Source organism: Centroberyx gerrardi, chromosome 11, assembly GCF_048128805.1.
Source record: "Centroberyx gerrardi isolate f3 chromosome 11, fCenGer3.hap1.cur.20231027, whole genome shotgun sequence".
Classification (NCBI taxonomy): domain Eukaryota; kingdom Metazoa; phylum Chordata; class Actinopteri; order Beryciformes; family Berycidae; genus Centroberyx; species Centroberyx gerrardi.
Genome location: NC_136007.1, coordinates 18091054 through 18117807, shown reverse-complemented (window position 1 = coordinate 18117807; position 26754 = coordinate 18091054). Strand labels below are relative to the sequence as shown.

Here is a 26754-nt window from a genome sequence, read left to right as displayed (position 1 = left end):
ATCAGTAAAATGTTAATGTGTTCATTTAATTAACATATTTGTAAAAGAATGCAATTAAACCATATTGCTTATTGGTTTTCCCAAAGCAAACAATGTTCTTACAACTAACTGCATTGGTGAAAATGTGTAATGAACGGTTCCTAATTAGGAGAATCTAGATTTATAAAACCTTGAATTCCTACTAATATGAAGAAAATAGTTGGCATGTGCGTATGCGTGCGTGTGCATGTGTGTGTGTGTGTGTGTAGGTGTGTTTGTGTGTGTGTGAGACTTGGGTCAGAAGGGTTGGCCACTTAGGAGTTAAATCATTTTCATTATTACTTCTAAGATTTGGCCTGAGGGGGAGAAAGAATAACCGATTAGAGAATGGCAGGGAGAATGAGAAAAGAGGAGGAGGAGAATTAGAGCAAGACACTGGTGGGTCTTATAAATCATAACAATCATAACCTCGGGACACATCATGACAAAGTGAGGGGAGATGAGAGACAGTGCAAAAAGAGAGGAGAATCCAGAGGACAGAGAAGGATTGCAAACACTGAAAGGAAACAGAAGCACAGGAGCAGTGGAGTGACTGCAAAGAAAGATAATAGAGGCAAATAGTCTCCTACATTGTAAAGCAAAATAGTAGAGGACATGGCAACACATTTTATGGCCCATCTTGAAGAAATACCATTTTTTTTTGCAAAAAAGCTCAGTAACGCTTTATTTTACAGCCCGCTAATTACAGTGTAACTAGTATACTAATAAAATAACAATGCTGTAGTTACAGGGTAAGAAAACAATAAGTCCGGGACTTAACGGGTAACAATTTTGTAATTGTAATTATAAGGTAGTTATGGTGTAACTATTTTTGTAATTACTGCATACTTAAAAAATAATTACAGGGTGCAATAACTTAATTCGGGCGGACAAAACAAATGTCATCGGTGCTTGTTCCCTGTAGTTATGGAGTAAGTACAAGGTGTACTGTAATTACAAACTAGTTACACCGTAATTGGCGGTCTGTAAAATAAAGCGTTACCATAGTAATAATAATTTGTTTGTTTGTTTTTTTTTACAGAAAATAAGTGGTATATTAGAAGCAAAATTGACTCTCAGTGAAAAAACAGCCACATTTAGAATAAATATTGATTATATTGTTAGTAATACAGGTATAGAAAATGTTAATGGCCAACATATGTTTGCTAATTCCATTACACTTTCACTGCTTTAGGCTACAGGTTACCCATAACTGCAGGAATAAAGGTGTTGAAGAAATGTGCAAAGACACTATAACAGTAGTGTGCAAATAAATGTATTCAAATAAAATGATTCAGTTGTTCAATTCTGTAAAGTGGATAGGAGGATGACAGGAGTTCAGAAGTGGACTGCAGATGAGAGGGTGTTCAAGCAGGACTTTGGCTCATCTCCTTCTGTTTGGCAGGTCTGTTGGAGCGGCGTCTCTGCTGTTGCAGCCATGTTGTCAGCAGATTTCTTGTTCTTCCTCCGGAATATGCGGGATAGCCAAGAAAAGAAGCCACGCTTCTTCTTCTTTGGTTTTGTCAACAGGCTGTCTTTGGCACTGGAACTCTGAGGTCCTGTAGGTTTGACCAGTTGGACAGGTGGAAGTGTCTTTTCCAGTGTCAGACAGGACAGATCCTTGGTGTCCTTTACAGTTTCAACCACAAGGCTTGGTGGAGCTTTGACCTCAACCTGGATGGCTGGAGTCTGGGACTCCTGATGCAGGTTGGTTGATCCTTCCTTAAGCAGGTGGATCAGGGTGTATTCAGCAGGAGAGACGGGGAGAATCTCCTCTGAGGTGGAGATATTGTCAGGTCCAGCAGAGAGGACAGTGAGTTTTGTTCCCTCACAACATTCAGGTTGATGCAGGACGGTGACAGAGCTTTCAGCAGCGGCCTCAGTCTGTGCACAAGAGTTGACCATTTCCCTCTTGATGATAAAAGGACATTGTTCGCCCTCCTTCTCCAAGTCCTGGAGGAACAGCATCAGTTTAGAATCAGCTCTGACGATTGGCTCCCATTCATCAAGATGATCTTGAGTAGGGGCATGGTGTGCAGCGCAGGCAGCCATAAATGTAGAACTCACTGTTGAGGAAGCAATCATGTGCTTTTCACCAAGTTCCTCCTCCTCCAGGAGGACTGAGAGGAACTGCATCAGGTGAGAATCAGTGCTGCTGACAACAGGTTCCCATTTGTCAAGCTGGTCCAGAGTCGGCCCATGCTGTGGGGAGCAGTCAACTACAAATCTAGAGAGATGTGATGAAGCGTAGAGGAGCTCCTCACCAAATCCCTCCTTCTCCAAGTAAAAGTGGGATTTGACCAGTGGCTCCCACTCATCCAGGCAGCCCAGAGTGGATCCACAGGGTGAGCAGCAGTCAGCCACAAATCCAGATGTGTCACATGGGGGAGCATAGAGGTATCTCTTTCCAACTGCCTCCAGGTGGTAGTCATCATCAAAACCAAAGGGGGAGTGCTGAAGCAGCCTTAATCTCTCAATGATTTTGAAGTCATCAGTCACTGGAGCCTCAACAAGGCGGAGCAGGTTGGACTGAGCCTCAACATGCTGAGCTGGGTGGATGGATGCTCCAGCATTACCTAACACTGTGTCCTCGGTCATGAGAGGAGACTCTTTCTCTGTGGGAGGAAGGTCTCCTTTGTCTATATCCAAGGGAAGTTTACATGCTGATGAAGCTGCACTGGTTATTGGTTCCCATATATTGAGGCTCTCAGATCCACAAGCAGGTTTGGAGCCGAGACCAACAGCAGACTGAGGTGAAAGGTCACAGTCGAGCTCAGCAGTCACTCCAGAGAAACTAGAGGCTTCAGCATAAAGGTATTGCTCCTTATTCAGGACTTTCGCAAACATGTAGTTGATGTTTTCATGGCGATCGTCTTTAAGGGCATTGAGTTGAGCAACCATTTGCATGGATGCTGAAAGAAATGCAATGGCAACATCTTAATAATCAAATAACCATAAGGCCACCTGATGTAGCTTCATTCAAGGTCAACATGCTTCATCATAGCTTCATCTTATGCCTTTCATCATAGTTTTGTTTCAACAACAAATCTAACTGTGAATTTACAATGTAAATCAAACTAAGGAAGAACTGGACACAAATGTAAATCCTTCAACACAAACAACTAGTCTATCCTGACTAGTCTGTCCTGACTGTCTCCTCTGTACTAATCTTTTTCTGTTAAATAATGCAATTCTAAATACATGTGGCTTACCAACATGGAAATCACTCTCCATGTTTTCCTTTCTAAAAGGTAGATATTGTTGTTGATGTTTCTCCAAATGAATGCAACGTGAGTTTTCTGTCTCAACTTGCAGGTGAACAGCGATCAGAGATGAAACTGTGAGTCTGTATGTGTGTTCAGATCAATCGCTCCTTTGTGACACTGACATTCTAAATTCTATGAACTCTGCTGCATTCTGTCCAGCTGCATTATGATTCATCAGATGAAGCTCAGGCCCGGTAAACTTTGATGACAGAGATGTCTAGCTTCATCCATGGTTTATAAACTACACATGATTAAAAAACAAAAAACTGAATATTTGGAATTTGTATTAAGATACTGTATTTTAAAGCCACAAGTCAGCTCACTCTAATCTTACTACTACCTACTACTATTACTATTATCTATTACTACTACCTACTATCATATCTGAGGGGATATTTTAGGAAAATAAAAATAAAAGTTATTCATCTTCAATTCAGCTTTTCAGGTGTAGAATTTCTTTTTCACAACCTGTGCATCAACCCATGTAGTTAATAGAAACATGGGTAGCACTTTACAATGGCCTTTTTCCAGTGCATTAACATTTAAACACCGATACGATTTGTTTAGTCCCCCCTAATTATGTTATTGTACCCTGTAATTATTTTTTAAGTATGCAGTAATTACGAAAACAATTACACCATAACTACCTTATTACAAACTTGTTACCCCTTAATTCCTGGACTTCTTGTTTTGTTACCCTGTAATTACAGTATTGTTATTTTATTAGTACCCCATAATTACAAACTAGTTACACTGTAATTGGCGGGCTGGAAAATAAAGCGTTACCAAAAGATAACCGATCAACTTATAGTCAAGAAGATTAATAAATTGACTCTTTGAGCAATATTTGTAGGTAGGAGAGATAGCATTTTTGCCCACAATGTAGTTTTTTGGTGAGTTTAGGGGGCAGTATGGTATTGGATGTGTGGAAAAAGTTACCTTGTTTCTTGACTTAAAACAAAACATTAGGTTTCATTCTGGGTTATCTCTTTGCTGTCGCTCACTCTTCACTCGAAAAGCATCCAGGAACTAATTAGGAAGAAAATTATAGACATTATATAGCCAAAACTGTAACTGCCACTCATCACATTTTACTGCTGAACAAACATGAGACCACAACAACTGCAATAAAACAGTCTTTGCACACAATATCGTTGAGCTCTAAGGAGATATGCTGTCATATATTTTCTGTATATTGCCATCCGAAAATAAAATGGACAAACTATATTTTCCATTTTCTTTCTTGATTTATCTTGGTATATGGTCACATTCTGATAAAATTTTAATTGTAATTTTTGTCAATTGGTTGCCTAAATTTTTAAGTATTATTCATAAAGAAAGCTTGATGTACAGATGTATAGATGCACAGATTTCTTCATTTTTGAGTCAAAAGCTGAAAATTTCTAAAACCGAAAAGTTTTAATGCAGTCCCTGAGCTAATTTCTCTGAGTTTTGTCTTGTTCTCAGATGTGGGTCCCAAATTTCCTAAAATTTCTATGCCCCTTTTTTTTTATTGTCTTTTTTTTACAGTAAGGCCTCTTTTGCCAGTGAATACCTGCATATTTCAAAATCTGCAGGAGGCGGCTCTGCACTGAGTAGGTGTAGCTATACCTTTGCAAATGTCTGTGTCACTGAGCAGGCTGTCAGGTTCAGAATGTTTGAGAGGTTTAAGGTGCTATATGGAGCATTTCAACATCAATAAATCATTACCACATTCATTTTGAGACATTACCATGAACAAATGAGATGATCACCAAGAACACTGGCAGCCTCTACCGGCCTTAAAGTAAAAAAGAACACAAACACATGCAAAGTGACGCCAGGGAGGGGAGAATATAACATCTGTGACAAGAAACAACTGGGTTTATGGGAAATTGTATTATTTTTGTGAAACACAATCACTAACAATCACTAATTCATCATACCTAAGTATTGCAATTAATTTGACAATGATTTATTGATGTTTAAAAATGTAACATGTTGCACCTTTAAATTGCATTTTTCCCTCACTGAATTACCTGCTATCCATTTCTGTATATTGTCTGGCACCGCCCTCATCTGGTTTTCAGGGAGCATGACATGCAGATGCACTTTGCATTACACAGTTGCACCAGGCTGGTTGGAGCACTCGGGAGACTTGGTGATATGGCAACCTGAGACTATGCAGTTAATAATGTCACACCTTGGCCAGTCCCACTGTGTACATGTGCATATGGATGTATAGGGAGAGGAGGTACCTAACTAAGGTGCAACTGTCACACAGTTGTATTTTGAATTTTGTGATATACATTTATATTTTGTTTAGTGTGCATTCTGATCCATATGTGATACATGATCGGCATTGGACTGTTTGATTAGCTTAATTGTTGTTTTCTGTGTATTTGGGTTGCATATATTTCCATTTCAGCCACTGAACTTCCATCCTTTTAACTACTGATTCCTAGTAGTTTGATCCAGTTGGAGCAGCCTATCATGACTGTGGCTGCTGCCCTCTGAGCCACATCTCCAGATTTGTATGCCAGAAGGGTAAACATCAAAGCACTCTATAAACTTCATCCTGTTCTCACTTATCTGACCTATCAAAACCTCACTTCATATTTACTGCAGAGGAGCTGATATTGCTAATACTTACAACAGCTACCCAGTAATTAATAGCCTACTGACAATGTTAACTTTTATGTTATTTTATTATACCTACTTTCAGGTAACTAACTATCTGATATCACTAATAATTACTACATGTCTACTGTACCTTGTTCATGCTCTATATTTACTATGTATTAGCTCTATCATTTCATTCTATTTATAACCAGGCAACTACTTCTTATTACTGAGAATTACTGTATAAGTACGAGGTACATACTTTCTCTTTTAATGTTGTTTCATTATATTTGTCACCAGGTTGCTACTTTTAGTAATAATTACTATGTACTTACTTGGGACATACTCTATTTCAGTACATTTATCATCATATAACTACTCGTTATTACTGATAATTACTGTATACTTATCTGGTACATACATTTTATGTGTATTTACCATAGGTGACCTATTTTTATTACTGATAATTATTGCCTACTTACCTGGTACATACCTGATATTTGCTGTACTGTGTAATAATGTGCTACCAAACCTCATTTTAGAGGACATATTCCCATGAGGTCATCAAATGATGTTTAGTCTATGACTAAATGAAAAGCTGTACCAATTTCCCCTGCTCTCATCCCTCTCTTATCATCTCTACCTTTCCTTTCCTTTCCTGTCTTTGTCTCCTCCAACCAACTTTCTGGTAGATGAGGGCTAGTGAGGGAGGGGAGGGGAGCAGCAGCAGTGAAAATGCGAGCCAAATGAGTGACGTTACAATAAAGTTAATATTGCTGGTACCGACACATCTCCTACACATGAAATGTATACCCAAAGAAGCAGATCAGAGCCAGCATCCACAATATTGTTTTTTATTGACACTTAACAAAAAACTTTACAATGTATAATATACATACATACTGTACATACACTTATATACTGTATACTTCCCCAACAAAAAAGTATTATTACCTACATCCACCACAAGATGGCAGTAAAGCCAAAGGAACATGTCATCTTCCATGTCATTAACCTGCCATAGTTACTCTAGCACCCTGTGCCCATCCAGCCAAAGCAAGATGGCCTCCAGCCAAATAATGACATGGCCCTGATGATGTCTGACAATATGGACTCCTGCCTCACAACATGATGAGATGTGTAGTATAAAAACCATCCCCTAAGATCAAGTCTTTGTTGCCTTCAGCAAATCTGTTAACCTGAGTCTATAAAAGGTTTCTGTCCATTAAGTCTTTTAACTACTATATGTACTTCTAAATTGAGTTTCCCATGATTACAGGTAAATGCCTGAATCATTACAGCTAACCTCCAGTGCCACTGTTGTTATGGGAACGTATGCCAAGCTGTAAGCATGTTTCATAGGTTTTCTTTCACACATTTAGCAAGGACAAATTTGAGAGAAATTTAAGGAAATTCTCATGTACGTTATTCAATGCCCCAATCAGCAAGATATGAATGCTCCCTTATTGAAATAGTTTGTAAGCATGACAAGAACGCCTTGAATGGTGACGGAAAATGGCCAGTTATCACAAATCATAGTAAATTATTGATACTGGTACTTCCTTTTTTGACTATAGGTGTGTCCTCCATTTTGCAGTGTTAAGCATTTTGACGGGCCAGAAACAATTAATGCATTTTCTGATTTTATTTTATGTACATCACAAAATGCACAAATCACAAAAAAACATGTTTTAAAAAAAAAAAATTTTGCTTAGTGTGGCAACAGAAACAACTCAGGAGCATAAAGGAAAGCCAAGCCCATTCAGGCACACGGTAAATATTAGAGAGCACTAGGTAACAAGTGTTTCACCACACCTGTCATGCTGTGTATTAGACAGCAAAAACTTTGGCAGTCTAAGTTATAGGACAGTATTTAATTAGAATATCTTGTTATGCACACTGGAGAGTTACCATCTGGCTCAGGCACTTCATTAAAACAAAACATTCTACACTGTGGTACTCTCATCTGAGGGGTGAATTGTCTTGTTAATAGAAAATAAGGCACAAATACATGGAAATAATGGTACAAAATTGCTTCGCAGGTGCCAGATGATTAACTCTGCATTATGCAGCTGGCCTATGCATGGATAGGTGTGAGAGCGGTCCATCGCCATGTGATTTCTATTTAGTGCATATAGAATCCTAACAGTATACTGACCATACTGTACACTTTTGCGTTGTACTGTACACTGTAGCAAATCTACTACATACTAAGCAGAATGGTACTGCAGGTAGTTTCATGTTAATTTATAATAATGTTTGTCTAGTATAGTATGTTTCCCACTATAATGTTGACATGTACATGTGATGTCATGTATTTATTATTGTGGCGTGTACAACATGTTTGGTGTTTACTCTATGCTGCTGGTCTTATGTTGTTGTTCAATGTTGGAACTGAGCTGCTACCCACTGTACCCACAAATTCAACCATCCGCCTGGCTGTGTGGTCATTCAACTGAATTGAATTGTGTGTTATGGGTGTCAACTCAACTAAGTGGAAAATCAGCATACTAAAACAGTACAAATCATCGGGCACTGCACACAACTCGGACAGGACATGTCCAATCCGCTCTTCCTTAGATAGAGGTAAACATGGAGCCATTTAAAAGTTTAATGCTTTTATGTTAAAATAATATTCTTAAAATATTAACAACACAGGGTAGCCCCTTGATGAAAAATTAATAACATGAAGTAAAAAAAACAAAAAACAGGTATTGCAGACCTGCTAGAATAAACTTTCCAAGAACCATATGTTATTTTGAATTTGACTAGTATAAATGTGAAAGCATTCCTTCAGGCTCTAGGCGCCGGGTCCCATCCTGCTCAAACGTATTCCTTGGTGCTGCTGGGGGGTCTGGAGATGGGGTACTTGGGCGTAGATTTGCTCCTGGGGCAGGATGCTGCTAGCATGCCACCGCCCACTACATCCAGGAATGCTCCAGCCCAGGCAATGAAGATGGCAGACCCAAACTCATACCTTCAGAAAGAGGGGTTAAACAGTATAAGTCAAGGGCAGGTCAAGGGCAAACCAAGGTCAACAGAGATCCAACTGTATTGTGTAATTCATAGGGATGGGACGATATATCGAAATTCAATGTATCACAATACAAAAATATGACAATATGCATCATGGGGCAGAAAAATTAATCGCAATATTAGCTACATTATATTCTGCTGTAGTAGTCACAAGTGAGAAGGCTAGTCCATCACAGCTTCACAAGCTCTCCATCGAAATTATATTTGAACTTTGCCATGAATTTAAATTGTTGTTTATATTATAGCAAGCCAATGCCATTGGTAGAAAGATTTGTTGCTCAGAAATAAACATAATTCTGCAGTCAGACTTTGTTGTCATTGAACTGTTATTTATTACATCGTATCGTGGTTGTATCGATTCATGAACACCATATTGTGTATCGAATCGTATCGTGAGATAAGCATATCATCCAATCCCTAGTGATTCAAAACATAAATCAACACATGGAAAAGTTGATAGAAAAACATGTCATGCAAATGCTTAGATGAAGAATTGGGAGGAGGAGTAGGTTAACTTCTAATTGTCTTGTACTTACTTGGTATTGACGGGGGTGAAAGGGTTGTAGAACGCTTGAATGATGTTGTGAGCAAACCAAGAGCAGGCAATTATGGCACACAAGGCTGTGGGAAGACGAGTGAAGAATTATAACTAAGATTGTAAGAATCCAGGGAGAACACCACAAATAAATTCAAGATTACATGGCATCTTACCTCCAATCAGAAGGATAACACCACCGGCCATGGCGATACGAGACTTGCGCGTTTTGTCATCTCCTCCACAGTTGGTGCACTTCATTCCCATGCAGGCGACGCCCAGTCCAGCCGCTGTTACGATGATACCTACAATCATGAGGGCGCGGGTTGCCTGGAGGGCACCTGGATGAGTGGGCAGGATAGGGTTAATCCATCAGTTATTATGACAAAATAAAAATCAAACACTTATTCACAGTCAACAAATAGGATCAAGGGCGTGACTTAACAGACTTTTCCTGGGTAAAGAAAACAAACAAATCCCTTTACTTGTTATCGTTTGAAATGCATTCGATTTCTGAGGTAATTTTTCTTAACACAGGTTCATAAAAAGCCCCAGCTCATTTCTGGTTGAGTTCTATTTTTTGTGCTTTGATACCAACATTTGAAAAAAAGCGGAGTGTAAACAAACATTGTTCATGTAAAACACAGTATGACTCCTGTCTCCTGTGTCTCATTGCCACTCCCTTTCACAACACACCACAGAAACTAGCTCTAACCGGAAGACCTGAGAAACTCGGGGGAGTGGGTGAGTGTGTGTGTGTGTGTGTGTCTCTGTGTGTGTGTTAAGTCAGTAGGAACAGGTCTAACCAGGTTTCAGGTTTCATTGTGAGGACGACACTCCCCATTTCAGCTACTCACAGCCTTTCAGCAGGTGGATATTTCTTAGGTTGAAACTAACATTCAAAAGGACACAGGCCTTCTGTGTATCGAATCAGCTGGTGCCGAAGGTGGGTAATGTTATCCGATATGGCGTCATAGCACCAGAATATAAACAAAATCAAGTTGCAAAAAAAAAAAAAAAATCCTACTTATCCCAGTTTTGTTACCGCTGGTTGATTTTCAACTGTCTATTAAATATCGAGCCATTATTTATTCATTTGCTCCATATCTGACCACGGCTTTAATCGCACCATGTTTATCAAAGTTGGCTTGTGTTCATGTTTAAAGAGGTGATAAGGTATATTGTTTTACAGACACCTTATCAAATGTTTTGATAAGTCAAACAGAAAGCGGTTTACAGCCACTAAAACACAGTCACAAACAGTCTGGAGGAAGTAGTTGGATCATGAACTCTTAGCTCACAAGAGTCAAGAGGTTACATACACAGCTACAAGTGCATCTTAGATAATGTGTTGAAAGGAGACATCGTCTACAAACATCAGCCAAATTAGCCGCCACTAATGAATGAATGGAAGTCATATGGGGGCAACTACAGTATTTTGCATGATTGGTCAAATCACCTTAAATCAAAAGTACTAAATTCTGATTTTAAAGGAAACGTGATAAATGCTCCAACTTATTTAGCATCAGCGGTCCTTTAATTTTATCAATAGCCTAATTGTTTAGTGATTACTGGTGAAACAATCAATGCATTCCAATTCACCTTCCATAGACTAGCTGCCTTGAACCACCTCTCTGCCACATAAGGTAACCAGGAAATGAGGCCTAGCCTGTAAAGTGGTGGATCTATTCATTCTGTGGGTGCTGCTATATAGAAAATGAAACAAAATGTTGCATTTTACATAAATTCTCCTCACATTTCTCAGTCCAAATACTACAGCTTAGCAAGGAGCATTTAATGTTAATTTGATGCAAGACAACTCGACTGCTTGCTGGCCCAGTATTTAGAAATGTTGGCTAAACAGAGGGTGATAAAGGTGTTGTTTAGCCTATCACTATCTATCCAAAACACCTAGACTATGCAGCAAGGGTTTTTCCACACATGCAGGAGGAGTAGCCACAGGATAATCATTTCCTAGGGGTAAAGGCAATGCAGTCATCCTCCCCCATCAAGAGAAAAGAATTTGGAGTTTTCAGTGACTGACTTTATAACAATGAACACTGGCAGTCTGCCATCCGGTCAGCCATGCAGCCTACTGACATTTACCTAATACACTGCAGGTGAGGCCTCATGATAGCAGTTTAAAAAAGGGAAAAACGTACATTTGGAGTGACTAAAAGGGAGTTAATATGTGACAGGACAGCAAGTTAGGCCCAGGATACAGGAGTCTGTTAAGAAGCTAGGCCTTTAGGCTCTGCATGGGTAGGAAATGCTATGGCTTAATTCAAAATCAAAATATGGCAGAGAGACTGTTTAGAAAATCCATTAAATTGTAAAGAGAAGAAAAAAAGAATAAACAGTTGAGTAGAAATCAACCAAATGACGGACTCCAAGCTCCGTGACAACAGGTGCAGGTTAGTTACATAATTTCCTGTTACAGAGCAACTGCAAGTTTCCTCACGTTACATTTAAGACTTTGAGACTTTTTCAGCGCCAGTTCAAATAAAGTTTAAGACCAGTTTCACCGCAAATACAAACCTAAAGAGTAAAAAAACACACAGTAGGCCTAGCAGTAGGCTATACGGCAGACTGAATATTTCACATTTAAGTAGGCTACTTACTACACTGAGAAAAAGCAACAGAAGGCCTCTGAAACAGTTGCTCTGGGACTCAAATTAAGCATTTAACCGCCGTATGTAAGACACTTCAAGGCTTTGAATTTAGATAATTCATTTTAAAACATTTAAGCCTTATTAAATAACCTGTAGATATCCTGTATTGAAGTTTCGTTATTTTAGCAATGGCCTTTTGTTCCTTTGGACAAGGTCTCCGGCTACATGTACTGATCCAATGGGCTACTTACTGTCAAGCTGCAGGATTGAATCGTAGACTTTGCATTGGATCTGGCCTGTGCTCTGGAATGCACACGACATCCAGAGTCCTTGGTACATGGCCACCGCTGTGATGATGTTGTCCCCAACATAAGCAGACATCTTCCACTGGGGCATGATGGTGCCAATTATCAATCCAATCAATCCAATCAGCGACAGGGCAAACCCCAAAATCTGCAAACCCGAGTTGGCCATTTCAAGTCCTTTAACGATGTGACTGCCGCAAAATCAACAAAGGCGATGTCCACCTGCTGGGAAAGTAGAAATCCTTCACTCAAAATCTGACGGTTTGGGGGAAGACTTTTTTTTGTTGCTTCCAAACGAAGCTGTTCTCTTGTTATTTACTTAGAAATGAGTATTCCTTCGCGTTCTGAAAATAATTTAACAGCCAAGGGTGATATTTCAGTTTCTAAGGTCTCTCAGAGGTAATTCTTCACGCACCTGTTCCTTGGCCGCACCTTGAATGGGGAGGGATCAGCGGGAACGAGCTTTTTTAGGCGGTTTCTGTTAGGCTACAGGTGGGCGGGGACGCGCACGCAGTTTCGACTCATCAGCCGCACCATGAGAGTCCTGAAGTTTCATGATGCAAGTTTTTCCCCGAAACAGTCCTAGATTTCTACACTGATAGATAGATAGATAGATAGATAGATAGATAGATAGATAGATAGATAGCCTACTTTATTTAGCCCAGATTTCACATTTGAGACACAATGCACAACATAAAACGCTATATCCTTACAAAAAACGAGTAGCCTATTGCAATAGGCTACAAATACATTTTAGAAGGATAGGTCTACTATACAAATATAACAGTAAAGCTGGATAAACCTATATGTCATAAAATCAGGTTACATCACAAAAAATCATAGCAATACTGTAAGAGATAAAAAAATAAAAATAAAATAAAAAATACCATAGTAGGATAAAGTCACTATAAACTTACTACCTCAGATACACTATAAGTCCTTATAGGGGACTTTTTTTTGGTATTAAGGATAACAAAAAATAAATACATATATTTGCAGCCTGAACAGACACCAGAAATATTAATATATCAACATATAATACAATGATCACAGTAAACACTGTGACCCCTTGCCCCCCATGCAAATCAACATTTGGCACATTAAGCAGTAACAAAAGCATGAGACAACATTTTCATTAAGCCCATGCTTCAGACAGTTGGGTTAGTATTCTGTGCCAGTAGAGTATATTGATCAGACCTACATGTCGATTTGACATTTAGCATATTGTTTCAATCAGTGCCACAGAATATTATGTCAAAATATTTTAAATACATGCTTGAAAGGATATGCACATATAACCAAACATTTCATGATGTATTATTCGTTATATATATATAGCCTATATATATTGTATATAGTATATATATATATATATATAATTATATAATTCAATTATTTGATTGTTTATATTATTCATCCTAAATGTGATGGTTTATAACATTAACTGGAGAAGGAATAAAATCTGAATTTTATGTCTTTCCTTCTGTTTGACAATTTTGAAGTTTAAATTGATGAAGCTAAGTAGTAAAGTAGTAAAGCTAAGAAACATGGTGAACCTTTTCAGATGTTATATTATTTGACATAGGGAAGTGAATCTGAAGGCTCATTCATTAACCATATTAGCATTAGGCCTACTAAAGCAGATACTCAAAGTAGTTACATTGAGAGGCTTGGAATAGGCAGAAAACATAATAAGATTCAAAACAACAAGGAACTTTTCAAAACTCCTAGCACTATAGTTTAGAATTGGAGTCTATGAGAATTATAGCCTACATATGATGTTGACTTCAGCTTCCCATAAAACGGAGAAGTCATGCGATTGCCCTAGTTCTGAAAGTATTTTACTATACATTTGTTGCACACAGATTTCAAGATGGGCTGGTTTTAATAAGCAGGTAAAGCAGAAGTAGAATTTACATAGACACCGAGCGCATGAATGTCATTTAAGCAAAGGGTAGGCCTATTGCATAAGAGCCTATCTGCTCCACATCAGTGACAAATGAAGGATGAGTGATTATGCAACTTTTTGCACAAATGCCATGGGTATAAACAAGGGGACAGAATTGGGAATATGGATACCCAAAATATAGCTAAGAACTACTGTGTAGCTGTAGCATGCCATTCCCTTTATGAGCCTTTTTAGCTCATTCAAAACATCATACCATACACCTATTTGAATTTTTTTTTTTAATTAAAATTATTTTCTTGTGTTTTTTATTATCAAAATCTCATTAGGCTACTAAAATCTTTAGGGGTGACTTCATTGTGAATCAGGAGGCGTATAAAATTCCAACCAATAAAACCATTGCAGATTTCTGAACAATCCCGTCCCGCCACCCTTCCCATCAAATAAAACTGCCTTTCTTTCCCTAACCGAAATCCCATTGGTTTACACATGATCTCTCTCCACATTATGTCCTGTCCCAGTACAATACATCACATTAAAGGATAAGTTTGGCAATTTTGGACCATTTGTCTCTTACACACCTGTAGTACTTGGACCTGCAGACAATATTCACTCCTGAGTCAGCTGTCGCTCTGTTGCTAGGCCTCCTGCTGCTAACAATGAGTCCAAACAGGGTTTGTCAAAACATCTTCCAAAAAATGATTTGTAGGCTCCACTTGGGAGTTGAGAGTAAACAGAAAAGTTGTGAAGTACATCAATTAAAATTAGCTCTGATTTCATGACACAGTTCCTCCATTACGCACACTTTCACTAATCAGGAAATCACAGAACTATATTTTTCTGCCACAGCACAAACTGCTGTGCGTATCAATCGGTTGGTCGCCATATCGTTTTCACAGACTGGCTTTTTATGAGATATTTTGACAAACCCCATTTGGACTCATTGTTAGCAGCAGGAGGCCTAGCAACAGGAGTTCGGCGTTTCAACCGACAGCTGACTCTGGAGTCAATATTGTCTGCAGGTTTAAGTACTACAGGTATGTAAGAGACAAAATAGATTCAAAATTGCCAAGTGAGACCACTTTAAATGTTGTGATTTATTAGACTGTGATCATTATTATACAAAACCAAGTTGTTCGTGTAATTGGTTTCCTGATCAGGAAAAGAGAAAGATTGCTGTTTGAATAGTTAGCTTCTCCAAAATGGGAAGTTGTTTCAACATGGAAGTTGTGTGGGAAATGAAGTTCCATATTCAATATGAGTAACAATAGAGATGTCAAATATGTTTGTGGTTAAATCTTCCTCAAATTCAGCCATATCCCTTATTGTTAGGGGGTGCCTAAGCTGAAGACATGCCACAATATGGTTGGCTACACAAGTCTTGGTCTAACACAATTATATTGATGTCATAAAAAGGCAAATATCTTAAAAATCCAACATTAAAGGAGTGTGTCATCTCATCATCTCTCATCTTATGTTTATATGTGCCAAATGCCTCGTGTTCTTAAGTGTTATATCTTAAATATCAGTGATATTACCCTGCGTAGAAAAGTCTTGATTTACATGACATGCAAATTTTGAACGTGTATAAGCAAATTCCTTTTGAAATTGGAAACTTGGCCTTATTTCACAGGATTAATAGTAGGGTGTACAGAAGTATTGTTTTTCACACATCAATTTGTTGGCCTTGAGATTTTTATATATAACACATTTGTGTGTCTGCCTGTTATATCCTCACTTTACAGGATACCTTTACCACAGGTGCATCTGCCATTCCTCGTGAAGAATCTGTTGAATTCTTTGTACCACGCAGGATATTCGTTGTGAAAGCAGGAAAAGCAACATACTGCAGCAGTAGTGGCTAGCTGGCTCTGAGACACAGGTAAGCTGACACAAACTCATCTGTTGAAACAATACATCAAATTGACCGGCATGTAACCCAGCAAGCATCACATCTCAACTATGGACAAGAACTCATAGGCAAGGAGCAGCATATGCAATAGAAAGAGACTCACTCATTTCTGCTGCAGGCTATTGAGAGCAATGCTGTCCTCATGGTATTGAAAAACCTCAATCTTGCCAAATCTTTCCATGCAAATTAGCAAACTTCATCCACTACTATAAAACTATAAATCCAAGATTTTTTGGACCAAATTGTTTTTGGGGCTAAACAGTTTTATACACATACATGTAACGGAGCATTAAACAATTTAAATGAATCTGTGGGATAGACTGGGTTAGCTGATCCTTGCTGGCCTAACTGTTAGACAACTGAACTTCTGCCTGGGAAAACTCGCTGGGGAAAGTGAGAGATACACTCTCCACTTTCCCCCCATGTACTCCAGTGGAGCTGCTCAGTGGCCAACAGTTCAATGATGCAGTTGTACTGACCAGCCCACAGTTATGAATTTGCGTATTATCTGTAACCCTCCCTTCACCTGCAACAACTCCCCCGGGCTGTTACTGTAAACCTAAGAATTAACTTTTTCTTGTTTTCTTTCTTTCCTCTGTTTATTACTTTTTCTTTTTATGTATTCCTACTATCTATATTTTATCCTCTCTTTCAAAATGTTGAGTGTTTTGGAAAATTTGGACAGTTTTAAGGTTAACATTATGCTTGTTGTTTTTTTATGTATTTAATCCCCGCCCAGTAGTTTTCCTTTTAAATCCTTGATCAGGATACATTCCTATCTCCTGACATAGCTGAAGGTGGGGATCTCAGAAAAGATCCAGGCAGCTCTGACTGACTAAGGTTTTATTTTTAGGTGCGCTGTGCCCTGAGGCAGCGCTGTTTTCAAATGACAGTTTGCTCTGACCACAGTTCGCTCAGGCATGGGAGTAGGGTAAGAAATCCATGGGCATTGTAATTAATGTAAGTTTTCAGTCAGATGGAGATATAGCCTTCACCTGATTTTACTGTAGCCTACGCTTTATCAGATGTGGACTGATTTTCTTGTAAATTAGATTTGTGAATTAAATCTTGGATTAATTATTTGAATGAGTAAGATGGTGAAGAAGGTGTTTACGTCACATCTGACCTGAATAAAGGCTAAAAATTACCTGTATTTTTTCCCTGGTTCAGTGGACCCTATCAGTATCCATTTTCCTCTAGCGTGTCTACTGTATTCTTATGTTGTATAGCTTGTCTGGCAACTGCTGTTTACTGCCGCTTCAAAGGTACAGTGTGGGAGTTGAGGCAGTTACTCCATGTCACCAGTCAAACAGGTTTACTGAACTCCCGTTGTCATTTTATCACGATCTCTCAGCAGTTCCAAGAATGAAAATGCAACAAACTCTTAACGTGCACAAGCATGCATACAGTACATACAAGCACATGCATGCATAGTACACATAGACACAGTTTTTTTCTAGATGAGAAGATGTGAAGATATACAGTGTGAGATATAAATGTACAGTGTGAGCTATAAATACAATGTATATTATTGCCAGGTTGCCAGGTTATGTTACTTGTGCAACATTGAAATATTTCACAGTGACACACACAGTTATTCTCTGAGTCATTCTATAAGGCTGAGGGGGGGAGGGGGGCGGGATCAGAAATTGTTTCTCGCTTGTCATGGGGAGTTTGACCAGTCTGACTCATCTCAAATTAAACAGATGACATAGGGTATGAAACAAACATATTGTTTGTATCCTGCTTCTCATAGTTAGAGTGCTCTAGTTTCACTGTCTCACTCCTCTTGTACAATTTATTTACAATTCTCTGAAAGTCAGATCCCAGGTCAGTAATACAATTCAATGGACTCTGATTAACTTGGGCGAAAATTTTGTACTGTTTATTGTCCTGTAGGGGTTTTTTTTGACTGTAGAGCTATGAGAGCCTCTGAAAACTGAGGACTAGTTATAGCCTAAATTCACTTTATTCCTTAAGTAAGTAAGTAAGTAAGTAAGTAAAACTTAATTTATATAGCACTTTTTTAAAGTGCTTCACAGAAACAGAAAAGAAACAGTAAAAATAAAACCATAAGAACATGCAGGCAGATAATAAATACATTTTGACATTTATACACACATACATACATGCAGAGTATACATAAAATAACAGCACAGCCTAACTATTATAAAAAGGCCAGCCTACAGAAATGTGTTTTAGGCGCTGCTTAAAGAATCAGCAGACTCAGCTGATCTGAATGTTAGAGGTAGGCGGTTCCAGAGTCTGGGGGCCAAAACAGCAAAGGGATCGGAAGTCTGGAATGAGGCATATCTGAAAGTCCCTGGTTGGATGACCTGAGCGACTTCGCGGTTTTAAAGTAAATCACAGTGTTAAAGTAAAATATGAGGTGAATTTATGATTAGTTTCATAGTTTTAATTAGTTTTAGTTTCATTCCAAAATGTGATATGCATTAGAAAACTTTTTCCTTAACTTTTCCCCTAAGAACATGATGGTTAATCTTGCTGAACAATATAAGTTATTAGCTACCTGAAGATCTTTCCCTACAAAATGCTTTTGATGTATTGAGTCATGGATTTTAGGGTAAAAAAAACTGTAATGGATGTTTTGCAATTTGGAATTAAACCTTTCATTTGACCCTTGTCTGTTAATATCAAAGTGATGACTCACAGTAATCCTGTGACTCTGGTTGTGCATGTACCTAGCATCATGTCAGGGAGCGGTAATAGGCTTTAGGGACAAAAGGTTACATCAGGCAGATGAAACAAACATAACACTGTAGCTCAATGCTGCCATCTAGTGGATATTATGGAGCAGTAACCAGAGGTGTAAATAGTTTGGGCACTGCAGTGGTTTTTAGTGGCAGCCATCTTAGCTCCTGCTCCATAGCTGTTAGTAAAGCATTATTTATGCTATCTCCATGTTCTGAGTGAAAGGACCAGACCGGCATGTTTGAGGCCAATATTAAGCTGCCTTCTGAACTAATTATCTTAATATTTGTCATGGTACCAAATTGTTCTTGTGTTTACTCAAAATCTATAGTTTGTTTATAGACGTGTATTTGTATTTGCAGAATGTATATTCTCACAACACACTCTTACTATGTTAGGACTGCACAATTTGTGTTTGTTTAGATTTAAAGCAATATTTAACATTCAAAATGTAGCTGGACATCATATCACTGCATTGGGGGAAACTTTGAATCTAAAAAAAAAGTTAACTTTTCAAGAATTTGATAAAAAAAAAAAAAACAGCCTTGCTCTCAGATGGATAAACATCTTTTTTGAAAAATGTACCAGTAACTTTGAACAAATACTTGCCCTTGGGTCCTTGTTGCCCAGCTTGGTTGATTGTAAACTTGATATTGTAGATCTAGTTTGAAACTTTAGTGTGAGAAGCTTGTAGATAAAAAGAGTGCAATACTGCTCTCTTTTAGTTGGCAGCCATTCCCAATTTACAGATATGGGAGGCAGTGGTAGAAAAGGCAACTGTCACCTGTGACAAACTGCAGTTCTAGTGAGCTATGGAAGATAAATAATCAATAATGATAAAATTATCTACATTATTCAAATCAAATCCATGTTAGCTTATATATAATGGTGTCCTCTAACTAAATTGAAAATATTCATAGTGGCTTGAGTAAAAACTGAGGCAATAGCACCTGCTGTGAAATGTGATTATTCAGATTTTTACTAAGTACATAAGGAGCTCTGGTCTCAATTCTGCCACTAAATACCATATGTTCAGTTATTAATGAAATGAGACCTGTGATTTACTAAACTCGAAAGCACTTAAGTGACAGTGATTATGTGCAATATTAACTGTAGCACTTAGATGAATAGGAAGATGAAGATGACATACCTGCAGGTCTGGGTTCAGGGAACACAGTCTAATTCAGAACTTGTTCTGATGGCCCCTGTGTTTTAACACTGACATTAAAAAGTCTTTGTAAATGTTTCCTTTTTCCAAATGCAGAAAAGGCCAAAGCTGTTAAAGTTTGATATTTAACTCCACGATCAATCGGGCAACATGTCTAACTTGAATTTTCTCCTCCAAGGCACTCTTTGAATTTCTGGGGTTCCACTTATCATTGAATATGTATTAGTAAATACCAATTTTGTTCATTTTCTTAAATGCCATATCTTCTTTCATCCATGACGTTTTGTTGCTCTATATCATATTAATTTTCATTGCTATGTTTTGCCAGACAGAAGCTGTTTTTGAAACTGAGACATATATTCATATCTGTTAGCCTTGTCTGCATGTGCTTCTGGCTCATTTGTTGAGCATTTCATCCTTCCTTTCCTTCCACCTGATGCCATGTTTCAGCTGATGGATACTTGCAATCCAAGACCAAAATAGCATCTCATGTTCTATTCAAATTGGCAAATTGCATCTGACCTCGTTTGCATGACTGCTCTTGGTAAATCAGCAACAGAAATAGAGACATTAGGGGGTTTTTTGTTTGTATTTTTTACACATGCCAATGATTTGTGCCCCTCTTGGTAGATCTGGGCATAAATATAATTACTGTTGACTGGAGCAATAACTTATAGTTATTTATATTATTATCAATGAAAAACAGGTAGAAAGTGTAGTGAGAAGAACATTAGCATTCAGTGCTTAGAAAAATGTCATTACATGCATCTGAAAAAATTCCAAGGTCATGATGATTTTCCCACATTTGTCTAAATGCAGATAGATGCTTCTAACTGAAAACATGCGCCTGCTAAAAGTAATTGGTTCCTCCAGCTATCGTGAGAACTATATTGGGGTTAATGCCTTAATCCATATTTGCTGTATTAAGAAATATAGAGCTCCATTCAGCCTGAGCGCAGGCTGCTCCACTCTGTTTGGGTTACGGAGAATAATCTTATATAAATGGGAAAGAGTCATGCTTCCATGAGATTTTGCCCCAATAAAGCAGGAGGGGGATCAGAGGAGGAAAGGCGGATGGCTGACCCAGACTGAGGTCACGTCTCAAAGGGAGGCTCTTTGTAAAAGTCAGTGACAGCTCTTAACACACAATAATCCAGCAGATCAGATACTGCACAGACCCGACTTGTGCTACCATATGCCTTGTAGCATAATTACCGTTTTTGCTGTGGGACACGATCCATCATCCATTTACCATGGTTATCACTGGGAGATTATAACGTCTAATTGACTCCTGAGTGGTGAACGAGAAGCCGTCGCTGCTATTCATCCCTCTGATACATTTTAAATAATCTGGATTCTTTGAAGAGACAGATGATTATAAAGTAGATCAGACAGAGAAGAGTTTGTCTTTAATCTCAGCCCAGAGGAATATCTTGACTGGGTCGGATGATTTTGAAGGGTTTTTTCTTCTTTCATGACTTCAGATTTACATTGACGCATACCATATCGTATCACTTTTCTCCATTATGCTGCATGTATATGTTGCAAAATGTTGTAATTCTAAATCTTTAATTGAAGCTGTCAATTTCTGTCAAGCTATACACAGTTTGATCTGCAAAGACCTGTTATATGTGTCTGTGTTTGCGGAGGAAAATTTGAAAGATGGGATTATTGGCAAAGGTCAGTCAAATTTGAACCCGCTGTTGTAAGTATGTGACGTGAGCCACAAGAATGCCCTGCGTGATGAGTTTTGATTAGGTTTGCCAATGAAAAGCATGGATAATTAAGCATGGCGGTACGGAGGTCACTGTGGTTTTTGTGGGTGTTGTGTGAGCAGGATGTGGTGAACTCCTGGCTATCTATTAATGAGCCTGTGTGTTTAAGAGTGGAGGAAATAGTGGAAGAAAGAGAGAATCGGGCCAGGTCAGCTGGTTCTGGAGGAGCCACTGACCTCTGTCACCTGTCTGTCTCAGCTCATCACCTGTCTCTCTCAGATCATCTGGGAGCTCTAGCAATTTAGTTTAAAAAAAACACTGACATACTTTCTAGTAGCAATGTCACTGCAAAAAATCTCCATCTTAACAAGTCATTTAGTTTATTATTGAGTCCTCAAATTCTTAAAACAAGTGAAAAAATCTGCCAATGGGGTTAGATAATTTCATTTGTTCCAATACAAATCAACTTTATTCAAGAATTTTGTACAATCAGGTTCATTTTCTTGATAGTAGTGCAGTGATCTGCCTTATTCTGACTTGTTTCAAGATACTGACACTCATTTCTAGAAAATTCCTGAAACAAGTGAAGCTGCATTGGAAACAAACGGAGTGATCTCACCTCACTGGCTGAATTTTTCTCTTGTTTTAACAAAAATAAGATTTGAAGGCTGAATATGAGACTAAATGACTTGTTAAGATGGACGTTTTTGCAGTGCAGTTTTTACCTGGATATAATGTCCTTGGATATAATGTACTACTTGAACAGATTACTTTTTGTGATGTGAAGTGGATTACACTGTTCAATGACAAAAACATCCAACTGACCACACCAGCACATCATTAGGTGTCTGCCAGGACAAATAGAGGAGGACATATATAGATGTGGTTGTGACTCAAGGACAGATGACACACAACGCCTAGATCAAAGCAGACGCTTTACACCCAATCCCAATGACGTTCCTTTTCACCACATGCCATGCTGTCTGGCTGCATTCGGGTTTTAGAAGAATGAAAAACCTGGGAATCAAGATTAAGAAGCATTATCTCATGTAAATAGATCACTATTTTACACTCAGTCTTGTCCCCTGATTTTTTGACTTGGCATTAGGGGACAGGATTTTATTTGCTAATGAATATTTATGTCACTGTCATATGCATTTTCTGTGTTATAAAATTAAACATATATTCTCAACCAGTATTTATGTCAAAAGCGTATTTGTAAATCATAAATGTATGTATATTTATGTACATCCCTGTGCAGACACACACACACATAGTCTACACACACACACACACACACACACACACACACACACACACACTCACACACAGGTACACTTGATTTGACAAGGAAACATTTTCTCTCACCTTGGGATCTTAAAAGTCTTCTTGGTAAATCAGTTAAATTGGAAACTATATGAGGAAGTTTGAAGGAATTGAAAAAAAGAAGCAGAAAAATCACCAAGGGGCACAGCGTACAATCATACAAATATATCTGTTATTTTATTGAATAATATTCCAGAATAAGACATCTCCCTTCAATTCAGGTGGGAGTTATTGTAGAAATGTACACAGGTCTGATGGCAAACTTGGAGAGAGGGTGAACTGAGGGCTCTGGTGTCTCTAGATACTGAGAGGGAGTCATCATCCCTTATGGAGCCGATGAACAATGATGTATGCATGCTTTGCAAAAAAATCCCCATGTCAACCTAGACGATAAATACTTAATATTGCAGACCATTGATTGTCTTTGTAGCCTGCAAATCCTCCTTGTTGGTTTGTTAGCCTGTTGAAAGTCCCCCTTCCTTGAGTGCAAGCTGGTAGTTCTCATTGTATATTGCTGGTCTTCATTCCTGCATTGTTGTTTACTGGAGCGGTCGCAAAGCCAGTATGTTCCTGTCGCTTCCTTTGGCTCTGTTATCATAAGGAGTCCAACATGTGTCCGAAGTCCCTGGTAACACTCGGGTGGGGCCTGAGGATTCAGCCAAGGCCCATTTTATTATACGTATGGCTTTTTTTTTGTTTTGTTTTGTTTTGGAAAATGTCTGTTCATTTTGGAAGACAAGAAGAATGGACTGAGATAAACCAAGAGTCCACAAGAGTAGGGAAAAGAGGTTGTGGGAACTCTCTGGAAGACTTGCGTGACCAAAGCTCGGAGACCACCAAGGTCATTGCTGGGTATTACAGGACACGTGTTGGCTGTAGGAGCGGTTATCCTGCTGTTTTCACTTGAATACGTCTCTGTTTCTCGCACACACACACTCAGTCACACAGTGGGGTTCGGGTTGGGCGAAGTTCACGCAAGGGGCACATTAGTGTGGATACAACAGTGCAGATCAAAGACAAAAGCACACCAAATAGGAGGGGACACTTGGAGGGAAGTAACTGCTCTGCCTCCTTCTGAGGAGTATGCATTAGAATAGAAACATGATAAAGTAGAACAAAGAAGAAAAGACATTCAAAAAAAATCGGCATCACTGATTATTAAAGACGTTTTTTGAAAAAATATCAATACAAGAGCTCACATACTTCAGATATATTTTTTGTATTATTGACATAACATACATGTAAACTGACAGCATTCCGTACACTTAGGCCGTCCAAACAGGTTTTGCATTGAAGCGTACTGCTACTGTGTGTATATAGGGAAATGTTCTTTCCTTTATATTTTAGCATTTGTTGATATGGCTTGAACCAATACTATTTGCAAAAAAGATAGAAAAGCCGTCTCACCTTCAGCATGTTAGACAGGATGTCATGATGACAGTGTTTCAGGCAAAGAAGCTTGATAACATAAGGTTTTTATATATGACTTTTTGAGAATATGTTCTTTGCATTTATGATCTAAACAGGAGAACAATTGGAGCAGGGGTTACTGTAGAAGTACAAAATGAATGGGTGCCACACTCTCTCCATTAAAGGATTATTAAAAAATATGACATTGCAGCCAAGGATGAATGTTGCCTTCCTTGGCCGCAAAGACACTTTTCAAATATTTTCTAGTTAAATAAGAGAGAGTATGCCACCTGTCCATTTATTATTTAACGACTTAGAAGATTTATATTTGATTTTGATCAGGCTGCTTGCCATATTATTCTCATTTTCACCATTCAGTTACCACAGAAAATTCCAAAAGATGAGTTCCACAATTTTTCACCCCACTTCTGCTAGAGAGTGAGAATAAAATAGACTTTGCTATTAGACTTTTTGCAACAAATCAAAACTATAAACAAAGGTAATATTTCATATTATACTAACTGTTGTTTTCTTTATCTGAATGATTGACTGTTATATTTGTGGTTAAATCTCACCTGTACGGAATACTGTCATGTACCATCAGTAACCATCAGTGGAATTGTAGTTAAAACAAATAAAACTATTAGACAGGAGAGCACCAGTCAAGTGTAAGGTGCACCCACAACTTCAAGTGACGCTCATAAAGCGTAACAAGGCATCATAACCACATTACGGAGACATTATGAGTGCATTATAATCACATTCCAGCATGATATAAACAGCATAATCTCATCGCAATTCTGGGGGAAATCATACAACACAGCATTCACACAGGATTTACTGGTTTGTAAATCCCGTGTGGAAATTTGAATAGGAAAATTACACAATCTCAAAGCATTTAGTGACGCATCTTTGAGTGTGTTTGGCTGGGAAGGTCTGATGGTTAGAAATGATGCCTACAACACCAAAGGTGGCTACTTCTTGGCTCTTCATCAGGAGTGTTATCTTTTCAGCAACCAGCCATTTTCATGTATGAGATTCGTCATTAGAGGGAGCCAGTTAGACACAGATTTTCTCTATAATTTGGCAAAACCCACAGTATACATTTTTGTATGCATTCTATGAACACAATAAGATCACTTTGATATAACGCATATACAGCAGTTATTTATGACCATGTGCTGTCACTGGCCAAGACAAGGCATTGTAAGGCTGCCAATAACTGCAGTATATGAGAACATCACTCTTGGTTTAGACGGTTATGAGCTGTTTATTAATCACAAGGGTTGGCATTCCTCCTGGATCATTGTACTATAGATGGAAAAGGGGTGTTAAGTGAAATTAAGTAAGAGAACCCTCTGAAAGTTTACTGCTCATCCAGTGGCAGGAAATTGGTGATATTGTTTTTCTTTGAAATTTGAGGAATTGGACTCTAATGCTACCTATATAACAACCACATATGCAAGGAATTTACAATAGCAATAGGGTAGATATTTTCTCAAACCAGGCATTTCTATTATTTAAATTGTATACCTTCACAGAAGATAATTTCAAAATTTTATGCCAACTTCAAATGAAATAGAATACAAAAAACTTCTTGCACCAAAAAGAAGCTAGGAATACATAGCTCATAACGGTCTAACAAAGCACAGATATAAACATTTACTATGCATGATAGCATAACATCATTTCCTGGTGTTGTTATACTGCACTCATAATGTGTTTAAAATGCCGTGTTGGTGCCTTATAATACACTTCAAGTCAAAAGTTATCACGGTTTGTTCAAAACAGTTTCCCTGGATATTGGTAGTCGTGTACAGTGCAATAAAAGCTTTAAATCCGTCTTCATACTGCTGTCCTCAAACATCAGTGATGACTACAGTGGGATATTCGTTATTGCCCGTTACTCCTACTGCAACGGAGAGGGATTCCCTGTTAGTTTGACTTAATCTTTTAAGCACTTCCTAAGACAGTGAGTTAACATAAGTGTTTCAAGCAATGCCTGCTGCTTGTACGGTACAATGTGCTTATAGTTTTTTTTCCCAATTATTTCCCTCATTTAGGAATCCCAATTTGGTGACCACCTGGTGTGTTGAGGTGTTTTAGGGGATGCAGCTGTACTACTTTTCACAGATATGAAGCACAGTATGGCTGCTGATGCTCATACTGTTTCAAACAAGGGGGGGTTCAGTAGGATCTGTGAGGCCCGGTGCAAGGTGAAGCCCATGAGGA

The 26754-nt window shown here is 38.4% G+C and overlaps 1 protein-coding gene across 1 annotated transcript; it reads right to left on the bottom strand.

Moving 5' to 3' along the window:
* Positions 1-8482: 8482 nt before the first annotated feature.
* Positions 8483-12810, bottom strand: cldn7b (claudin 7b). Its single transcript, XM_071915236.2, has 4 exons — positions 12320-12810; positions 9633-9797; positions 9458-9542; positions 8483-8862 (listed from the first exon to the last, which is right to left on the bottom strand). The coding sequence occupies exons 1-4, from the start codon at positions 12540-12542 to the stop codon at positions 8709-8711; spliced, it is 627 nt and encodes a 208-aa protein (XP_071771337.1). The 5' UTR covers positions 12543-12810; the 3' UTR covers positions 8483-8708.
* Positions 12811-26754: the final 13944 nt, after the last annotated feature.

Coding starts and splice junctions, on each gene's coding strand:
- cldn7b (XM_071915236.2), bottom strand. CDS start 12,542: ATGGCCAACTCGGGTTTGCAGATTTTGGGGTTTGCCCTGTCGCTGATT. Junction 9,543..9,632: donor TGTTATCCTTCTGATTGGAG/GTAAGATGCCAT, acceptor GTCTTCCCACAG/CCTTGTGTGCCATAATTGCC. Junction 8,863..9,457: donor TTCACCCCCGTCAATACCAA/GTAAGTACAAGA, acceptor CTCTTTCTGAAG/GTATGAGTTTGGGTCTGCCA.